Genomic DNA, 10,176 nt, shown 5'->3' on the forward strand with positions numbered 1-10,176 from the left:
CAGTTCACTGAGGCTGAGAGTATCCTCTCTCCGCCTCTGCTACTTCTCCTTCCCTCTTCATGTCACTGTTCCAGTTACATGGCCCTTACATATTTCCTGAACTCTACTATAGTTACACATGTATCACATCTCCCCTACTAGAGCATAAATTCTTAAAAGAATGGCATGGTTTAAAAACCTGTAGGGGTGCCTGGCTAGCTCAGACGGTAGAGCATGCAACTCTTGGTCTTGGGGTTGAGAGTCTGACCCCATGTTGGGCGTAGAGATTACTTTAAAAAAAAAAAAATCTTTTAAAAATAAAAATTAAATTAAAAAACTGCAGCATTTGACACTGTTAATAAGACCACCCCCTTGAAATTTTTCCTTCCAGGGCCTCAGTATTATTACACTTTCTTAATTTCCTTCCTAAGTCTCTGATTGCTTTAATTCTGCTTCCTTTTCCCCAGTGCTCCCTCCAAAACACTGTAAGTGTTCACCACCCTAAATTCTGTCACCCTCACATCTACTCCAATTTCAGTTGCATTTTATACACAGAAGACTCTGAAATTATTATTTCTAGCCTCAACTTCCCAATCATACTCCATACCTACATTTTTAGCTATTGACTTAATTGAATTTTTCAGATTAGATATTTGGCCAATACATCATGATCAAAGCTTCCAAAAACAAAGCTGACTTCCCATTACAACGTGCTGCTTTCTCTGTCTCTGCCAATGGCATAGCGATTCATCCTTCCAGTCACTAAATCTCAAAAGCTCAGGTAACCTCTTCCTCCTTAAAACCTCAGGTAACCTCATCCTTTTATATATTACCTTTTTATTTCAATAATTTCCCATGAACCCCAAATTCAGTCATTTAGAAATACTAGGGATTATAACTCTGCAACATTTTTTCTGCCTTTTGCCTCTTTTCCATTAATTTCACTTCTACCCATATAGTACAGTGGTTAAGAAATAGACTGAAGTCAGATTTCACAAGTTCAGAGCCCAGTTCCATAAACTGAGCGGCTTTGGATGAGTTCCTAAACCTCTGAGCTTCATTTTCCTCAGCAGTAAAATCAGAATGATTAATAGTTTCCACCTCTTAAGGCTATCATGAGAACTAAAATGATAGGACATGCAAAGTGCTTAATACATAGCAAGTACTTAATAAATATTAGCAGCTTTATTCTCATTTCCACTCTACAATAAGCTTTCTTGATATCTTGCTTGAACTCCTGCAATAACTTCCCAAACTGGCCTCTCTGCTATTAGTCTTTCTTACCCACAATGCTACCCATTGTCATCACAACCTTCACACTTGCCTAAGTCACAGCCAACATAGGATTCTGACAGCAGAATGTGTCCAGACATACAAAGAAATGTAACAAGGTATATTTATAATAGTAAATGGTATGGAGAGGAGAATGATTAAAAAAAAGAGGAGAATAATAGTTGATAAAGTTGAAATGATACTAACACTAGGAAGTGGGCCTTAAAGTCCATGTTAAGAACTCAGCAGGGAGTCTGCTTGGGATTCTCTCTCCCTTCCTCTCCCTCTGTCCCTTCCCCTGCTGCACATGCTCTCCAACTCTCTCAATACATAAATAAATCTTTTTTTTTTTAAGTGATTTTAGTAAATCACAACTTAAAGTTGGGCTAATTTTTTGAATGATTAACTGAATACCATTAGGTAATACCTTTGAAATATGTTATCTATTAACACTTGCTACTTAAGTGTCTGCAGCAAATGAAGAATATTACATCAAAAGAAATGAAACTTTACTTTTTCTCTATTCACTCCATATAAACGTGGAGTGAACAGAACAACTTTTGAAAGGTTGTTGATTAAAGAATAAAATGCACAAACTAACATTCTCAATAATGTATTAAGTTCTGTTACTAAGTTACCCTCTGAAGGTCTTCTAAGTTTGGTTCTCATTGCGTTTTGAGTATGATCTTTATATCCATTCCAACTGTTGCCAAGGCAAATGTAACCAAGTACCAACAATATTCATCTATACCATCTGAGAGTGTGTTAAGATCTGCCCACTCTTTAAAGAAAATAAATAAATAAGACTTCTAACAAGTACTATTGTGCACATTTTTCACACTCTGCAGAGTGGTGTAAAGAGCAAAGACTTCAGAGTCATAAAGACCTGAGCTGGCATGCAGAATCCACCACCTGCCAGATGTTTCATCTTAAACAAATTAAAAGCTCTGAACCTGTTCCCTCATCTGCAAAATGAGAACAGTATCTACCTCGAGGGTTGCTGTAGGAATAAATGAAGCAATGTATGTAAAGCAGTGAGTACTTAGCAGGTTTGCCCTGCCTCCACCAATGCCATACCCCTGGGAGTTAGTCAAGTGAAAACTTATCTCTGCCCTTACTAAAAGTATGATAGTAGGAAAGTTGTTTAACCTCTCTGTGCACTGGGGAAAATGGGGGGAACAAACTACCTACAACACAAAGTTGCTGTGAACCTCTAATGTACAATTTAATGCAAAGCATCTAGCACAGTGTCCAGCACACGACAGATTCCACTGATACTAGATTCCTTTCATTTCCTTTCTTCTTCAAGTGTGTTCAAGATGTGTTCCTCAAGTGGTCCAGAATCTAGCAAACTTGCCTGACACATATCCAGAAAGTAGGCCATTTTCTGGTTAGTAGGCTTTGTGAATCAAGGGCAACATTTTGACATCTTGTATTATAAGCATCCTCTCAGTTTCAGAGGGAAAGAAAATATTTTTGTTGTTCCCTCTTCCTTCCATTTTGTACACACTGTTTTTCCACATAGGTCATTATGTAAATTTCCCTCTCTTTTCTAAATACTTAAATAGCTTTCATTTCTCCTCCAAATGGGTATTAGCTTCAGTATGCTGCTTATGTTAAAACCAAAATACATCTATTACTCTCACTGCTGATATCAGTGGTGCCAGAAAATAAAAATACACTGACAATTTGTGCTTCCTCCTATGTGTTACTCCACACATTTAGTTCCAAATAAATCTTTAAAATGTAAATTATCTCAAAATGAGTTTCAATTATACTTACTCCTAATGCCAGTTTTAAAACCTTAACATCCTTCTACTTCAATATCAAAGTACAAGAATTTAAATAAAACAAAAGTCGTCATAAACATAAAATCACGTTCAAGTTTCCCTCAAACTAATTCCAATAATTTTCCAAACACTGAGATTCATTTGCTAGTTAACTAACATGTGAAGCTCTGAAAACATTCAGTTATGGATGATGTTTAAGAGGAATGAATTAAACCATTAACTCCCATATTCTCAGTCTTCAAAGTAGAAATAAGCCAGTCTCCTCCCACAAAAACAAACAAAAAAAAAACAAAAAAAACCCTTACATTTAACATCTGGAGAAAAGTCTGCAAATACTAAGAAACTTTTCTACAAATATTTTACACATCTAAAATTTATTAACCAGGGCACAAAATCTTACAAAATGATTCCTGAAGTTACCAGACAAAATTTCCTTACACCAACATCTTCCTATGAAAAGCTCTCTACTTTTTTCAGAGCTCTACAACATGGGCTCCTGAAGCAACAGCTAAGGAATTACAACAGGAGGCCCTTTTCCTGTTATTTTGCAAAGACTGGGTAACGGAGAGAATGTTTAATTGCTACCGCACTGTACAATCTGTGTCAACAGCACATTCCCTCAAAAAAACTCTATTAAAAAAAAAAAATCCCACAGTAGCCACTGTTTCTCTTAATTTATGAAGCCAAAGTATGTTTGGCAAAAGGAATACGTCTCACTGATAATAGGAAATGAAAATGGCATCCCACAATCAGCAGGCTAAATACTGGTTTTAAATAAATGGTTTAACAGAGCCTGGAATGTGTACGGAAGGATGATATAGGCTTTAAGAATGACAACAAAAATTAACACTGTACTTCGACACAGGCCACCTTACATTCTACGGAGCCTGAACAGCAGCCATCATAACAAATGTCAAAATCAATACAGTACTATCTGCCATCCACCTTCTTCCAATAATAAAGAAACCAACTCAAATTTCCTGGTGGTATAATCACAGTTATGACTGAGGGGGAAATGTATGCAACACAATGAGGAAAATGCCACAAAATAAAACCACCCTATGTAAAAACATGATAAAATAGCTTACTGAAAAAAAAAAAAAAAACCAAAACACGTTTGTTATCCAATAAAAGAAATCTGGGTAAATCCCACCTGACCAAGGGCACTTGATTTAAGACCAAAGCTGCTTTATTTCTCCTTTCGTTTTTGTCTTCCCAGTCCCCCATCATCTCCCTGAACCTGTGCGAGAAGACATGGAGGGGCATCCGATGATCGGAAACAAAAAACCGGCATGTGTACATCCTAAGGAGGAAGAGGGAAGGGAAGACACCACTTACCTGTTCCAAAGGCTTTGGCCACCAGCCAGGCCAGATTGCAGGCGATTTTGGCCCTGGAGAAATCATAGTGGTCAAAGGGCTTGATGGCTGGAACAATGAACGTCTTTCTCATCTCCCTGGGGTCTGCAGCATCCCCCATCTTTCACGGCGGCTCCTCGGGATGTCCGGGCTCTAACCTTCACATGGTGTGGCCTCGCCGCCGCGGGGGTCGGGATGGGAGGAGGGAAGAGCTCAAACCATCGGGGCCGGGGCGAGGCCCGCCCGGGCGACGACGGGGGAGGAGAAGCTCAGCTGTCCGCGCCGCGAGCCGGCCGCCTCCCGCGGGAGCCGCCGCCGCTCCTCCCGGGCATAGGAATGTGACGGCGCAGCGTCCGTCCGTCCGTCCGTCCGTCCTCCCGCCCGCCCCGCGCCGGCGCCCCGCCGAGCCACCCGCCCCGCGAGCGCGCGTGTGAGCGAGGCCGCCTCCCCTTTGTCTCCGTTTAGTCACACGGGTTTGGGGGGAGGGGGGAGGCTGGAAGGGCCCGGAATTTTAAGGTGGGGGGGAGGCTTTAACAATCACGTTGTGGAAAACGTCCCCGCCATCGCGGTGCCCGCACGCCCCCGCCTCCCGCTTCCCCTCCCTCGGAGCGGGGAGACCCCCTCAGGCCCCGGCGGGTGAAGGGGCGAGCCGGGCGCGCGGGACAGGGGCGCTTCCCGCCCCACAGCGCAGCCCGGTCGGGGGCCGCCGGAGACGGAGCGGAGAAAAACGTCAAAACCACTGCGGCTCCCAGGCCGCCGGCGGCCCGGCCCCTCCTCTGCGCTCCCCTCCCGTCGCCGTCTCCTCCTTCTCCGGCCGCCGCCTCCCGGGCCTTCCTCCCTGCGGACGGCGAAGGCGGCGGCCCGCGAGAGGCCGTAAATCCCACGCTCTCGGTCCTGCCCTTATCAGTTCTGCCCTTGTATTCCCCCCCCCCTTCTGCCGCTCGGCTCGGTCGTTCCCCGTCAGCCGCCGCCGCCGCCGCTGCGGTTTTCCGGCTGCCGCACTAGATGGAGTGAGCAGATGCGGGCACTGAGCATGCGCCCCGGCGCCGCTCCGGCCTGCGCCCCCGCCCCGCTTCCCTCCCGCCGCGGAGATCGCTGCCGCCCGCCCGGCAGGCCCTCTGAGCATGCCCAGCCCCGCTCCCCGCCCGCGCCCGGGCTTCGGTGCGGCTGTTTTTTAATCATCACTTAGGAGTGCTCGCCTGAGTGGACGTCCTCCTCGTCCCTGGCGTTTGGCTGCCGCTGCTTACACTGCTGAAAGAGGAAAGGGAAGGGAGGGAGGGGAGAGAAGGGCCTAGCAATAACGCTCGTATTTCAGCTACACAGTGGTTCAGCGGAGGGAACTGATGTTTGCTAAAGTGCTTGCTATGGGACACACACTTTGCTGCGAGGCTGATGTGCATAAAGCTTATTTAGAACTCGAAGTGGCTCTAAGGGTTAGGTGTTATCGATGGTTGACCACGAAATTAGAGAGATGAACTGAGTTGATGGAGTTGATTGAGTCACACGTGGGGGCTTAACCAGGACTGAGAACCTGGGAAGCCCCAAACCTGTATTAATTTCATTACATCAAGATCCTTTTCTTGACTCCATGCTCTCCATTTAAGCACTCCCACCAAGTGAGGGAGCGCATCCACCAATGCCTCCCCGTTTCCTCCAAATAAAGCATAAATTCTTTCACACAGCAAACTGCCACTCACCATGATCTGATATCTACAAACCTGTATGGCTTCATTTTATCAGAGCCGCTCTCCATTTTCCCAAAAGGGCATGTTTTCTACAAGATCTCTGCGTCCTTGCTCAGGATTGTACCTCTGTCCACCTGGCTTACTCCTACTTCATAGTAATCACTTCCCGCAAGAAGCCTTCCCAGATCGCTCCTGACACATCCCAGTCAGTGCTGTCACATAGGTTTCCCTACTGTTCCCAGAGCACCCTGTTCTTATTTCTGCCATAGCATTTGCCACACTGTATCATCATCGTCTGTCTTTCCTACTGGTGACAAGGTCTATCTCCAGCACCTGTTTACTGCTCAGCCCCATAGTAGTTGCTCAATTAACCGTTAGGGACTAAGAATGGATGTCATTGTTAGTTAACATTTAAGTGATGTAACTCACTAATTCCTCACAATTTCTCGTTTAAAACATTATCTAATTTTAATTATTGAAAAATCATGTGTTATCTTCATTTTTCAGATGAGAAAACAAAAGCTCACAAAAATTTTTTAATTACCCTGTATCACACAACTAATAAACTGGCAGATCCAAGATTTGAACCTAAGACGGTCTTACTCCAAAGCCCATGTTTTTTGTTTTTTGGTTTTTTTAAAGATTTTATTTATTTATTTGAGAGAGAGAGAATGAGAGACAGCATGAGAGGGAGGAGGGTCAGAGGGAGAAGCGACTCCCTGCCGAGCAGGGAGCCCAATGCGGGACTCCATCCCGGGACTCCAGGATCATGACCTGAGCCGAAGGCAGTCGCTTAACCAACTGAGCCACCCAGGCGTCCAAAAGCCCATGTTTTAACTACGAGGGCCTCCCTGATATTACCTGCCCTTAAGATAGAAGCAAGACATAGAAAGCATGAGGGGAAGGGCATTGGACCCTAGCTCCACCAGCAAGTAGGCCCTTTTGATCCTGTTTAATCCCTACGATTACTCCACCCTGAACCTACTAGGGCACTACAGATATAAGTCTTGCTAACAACCTGGGCCAGGAAAAGAATGTGAGTGAGAAGAATACACCCCAAATTGGTTGATGTCATTTTTCAATAATTTAATGAATATTAAGAAAGTATTCCTCAGAGGCAAGGCACTTTGCTAGGTCACATAGGGGATAATATCTGGATAATAGTTACAAAGCACATTCATATGACTACCTAATTTTCATATCCATTCTGTGAAATAGGCATTATTACCTTGCAATTCTAGATGCAGGAGTGAGGGTCATAGAGATTAAGTTGCATGGCCAAGATTTCATGGTTGGTTAATATCTGGGTCTGCCTTCATAAACAAGGACAAGTCTTCTGGCTCCCCTCCTCAGGCACCTTTCCCTGTGCCTGTTCTCTCCCTAGATTATGGAGGCTATAATGTTCATAAATAAATATAATCCAATGTAAAAGAGGTAAATACTGTAAGAGTTACGAAGTGCAGAGAGAACATCTAAGTGGAGGGATCAGGAAGGTTTTTTTCAGGACTTCTGTTAAATCCAAAGTATTCAAATTCACCTTCAACTGAATTCTAGAGCAACAAGTCAAATTAAGAGAAACCTATAGCCTGGACACATTGAAGAGAGATACTGAAACATTTCACCAGTCATTATAATAATCTGCAAGCCAATACAAGATTCTCGAGACCAGAAACCATGCCTAATTGACTTTATGTTGCATGTGTGACCTAGCACAGTGCTTTGTTCACAATGGGTGCTGGGTAAATGCTTGTTAAATTTTATTGAAAACCATTTCAACCTAAATAAACATGATGAGGAAGAGAAGGAAATAAAGACAGTTGCTCTGACTTGTCCTTTGATTCACTAGTGATGCATTTCATAGCAATGGCATTACTATAACCCCAGTTGGGGAGGTGTGTGTTTAGGAATGGGGAAAAAAAAATGCCTACACAAAGAGCAGCTTTTACTTTCAGGGAGGCTGTGAAACTTGGGGTCATAGTAGGAGGCTATTATTAACAGAGAAACACTCTGAGTACAAAGAAGAAGGATTCATTTTCAGAGAGACAGACACTCTAATAGGGTGTTCTTTGTGACACCTTCAGAATGATGTCTTTTTTTTTTTTAAGATTTTATTTATTTATTTGACAGAGAGAGAGAGAGAGACAGCGATAGAGGGCACACAGCAGGGGGAGTGGGAGAGGGAGAAGCAGGCCTCCCACTGAGCAGGGGGCCGATGCGGGGTTCCATCCTTTTAAATATGATTCTCTGTAGAATACCAGTGTCAAAAAGAAAGGCTCTCTAAAAAAAAAAAAAAAGAAAGAAATGCTCTCAACTACCTTCTTAAGATATCTGACTTCACTAAAAACAAAAACGAAACCCAGTGATTCTCTGGGCCAGCTTGTATGACTACACAGCTATTTCTCTATTTTTTATCTCCAGGCATAGACTCACTATCCATCAGGCAACAGTTACACAATTCCTACATATATAATTCCCCTTCTCTCTATTTCCTTTCTCCTGGAAAATCTACAATGTAAGCCAGATTTTCTTCTTTGTGGGCGTCCTCCATTTCTCTGTCTTTGGATAGATTCATAAACGTATTCATTCATTCATTAGCTAATATTGATTGAGCACCTGGGTGCTGAGGATGCAACATTGAACAAGACAGCTGAGGAAGCAAAATTTAATGAGAAAACTTAGGGATCCGAGGGCCTGAGCAGCCCAGTTCTCCTTCATTTTTATGTATCTATCTCCTTAGGCTAGAAGCCTTGTTACTTCACCTATGGAAATCTTCCGTGTGTTCCCTTAAAAACAGAGAAACAAAGAAACCATTGAGCATTGAGCGCTGCAGTTTTTTTTTTTTTTTTTTAATTGAACGCATGTTTACATATACTATCATCTACTTTTGAAAGGTTACACTAATAATAGTGAACTCCTATTGAGCACTTTGTATGTATCAGGCCCTATTTTACATGTATTCAATCCTCACCGCAAACACCCCCCCCCCCAGTATCTTCATTTGGCAAATGGAGAAACCGAGGCACAGAGGATTTAAGTAAATGGTGAAGACCTTGTGTTATTTTGAAACTCAGGGAACTAGAGTAAGTAAACTTTGAATCAACCAGGTTAAGAATGACCAAAGGGAGGGGGGGAGAAAGGCTTAGCTGATGACAATAAGCTGTTTGGTTGGCTGAAGTTTCGCAGCATCTGATAAACCAATATGGGATAGAAGAGTCCGTGCTGCATATCCGACATTCTGTGTCGACATATCCAACATATCCCCATCAGTTCTAGACACAGTTGTGGCTTTCATCTGAATAGCTAACAGAATTTTATAAGGATTACCTCATCAACCTTCACAACATTTTCTGCAAGGCCTGTGTGGTAGGAGGCCAAATGTGTAGCTGGAGCAGCTAAAACACATGAGGACACATGACTTCGCGAAGTCGTACTGTGAATCAGTCTAAACCGAAAAGTGAAACCAGGCTCTCATGTTCCCAGGTACAACATTATATTTTCCCAGATCCTAAAGACATTTTTCCTTTATTTATTCCCTACTCAATCCAAGGTCTGGTTTGAGGTCAAACACTGGTTTGGGAGTAAAGACCCTGGGTTTCATTACTGTTTTGCCACATGATTTGAGGGAATATATGTCACACTCTCTGGTTTCCACTGCTATAAAACAAAGGGGTGGGACTGTGCAACTTCTAAGATCTTTCCAACACCAACAGTCTTCAGTGGGAGGCTGACATCTATATACTTTATGACATCATAACTAAAGGCTAAATCAGATGCCTAGTGTTCAGGATATAAATGTTTATTTCCAGAAAGCCTTATGATGGGATTATGTGGAAAGGCTAGGGGAGGTTGCAAAACAGGAAATGGAATCCTCCCATGAAGGCAGGAACCAAATCAAAACTGGAATGAGAGAAGGGGATGGATGTAGTTGTTTGTTGGTAAGTACAGGAGTCCTACCGCTTAAGTCATCCAGATCTAGAGTTTTAGAGTATCACCTAGTCAACCAGGAAGATTTTGTTCTTTTTATCAACTTCTTGATGGAAAAAACCTAAATGTCCATCAGTAGAGGAAAGGACCAACCCAATAAATTATGTTTC

The 10,176-nt window shown here is 43.1% G+C and overlaps 1 protein-coding gene across 3 annotated transcripts in view; it reads right to left on the reverse strand.

Moving 5' to 3' along the window:
* Positions 1 to 5,319, reverse strand: part of CAMSAP2 (calmodulin regulated spectrin associated protein family member 2) — a 109,160-nt gene extending 103,841 nt beyond the window's left edge. For 2 of the 3 annotated variants that reach the window (XM_035010368.1, XM_035010369.1), the window contains exon 1: positions 4,380 to 5,318. In XM_035010368.1, coding sequence (XP_034866259.1) covers positions 4,380 to 4,518 — 139 coding nt within the window. In that variant the 5' untranslated portion in view covers positions 4,519 to 5,318. Of the gene's footprint in view, positions 1 to 4,379 lie in introns of all 3 variants that reach the window. The other variant, XR_004680227.1, reaches the window with a different exon arrangement.
* Between the last annotated feature and the right edge of the window lie 4,857 nt (positions 5,320 to 10,176).

Source organism: Mirounga leonina, unplaced genomic scaffold, assembly GCF_011800145.1.
Source record: "Mirounga leonina isolate KUSES-001 unplaced genomic scaffold, KU_Mleo_1.0 Mir_154, whole genome shotgun sequence".
Taxonomy (NCBI): domain Eukaryota; kingdom Metazoa; phylum Chordata; class Mammalia; order Carnivora; family Phocidae; genus Mirounga; species Mirounga leonina.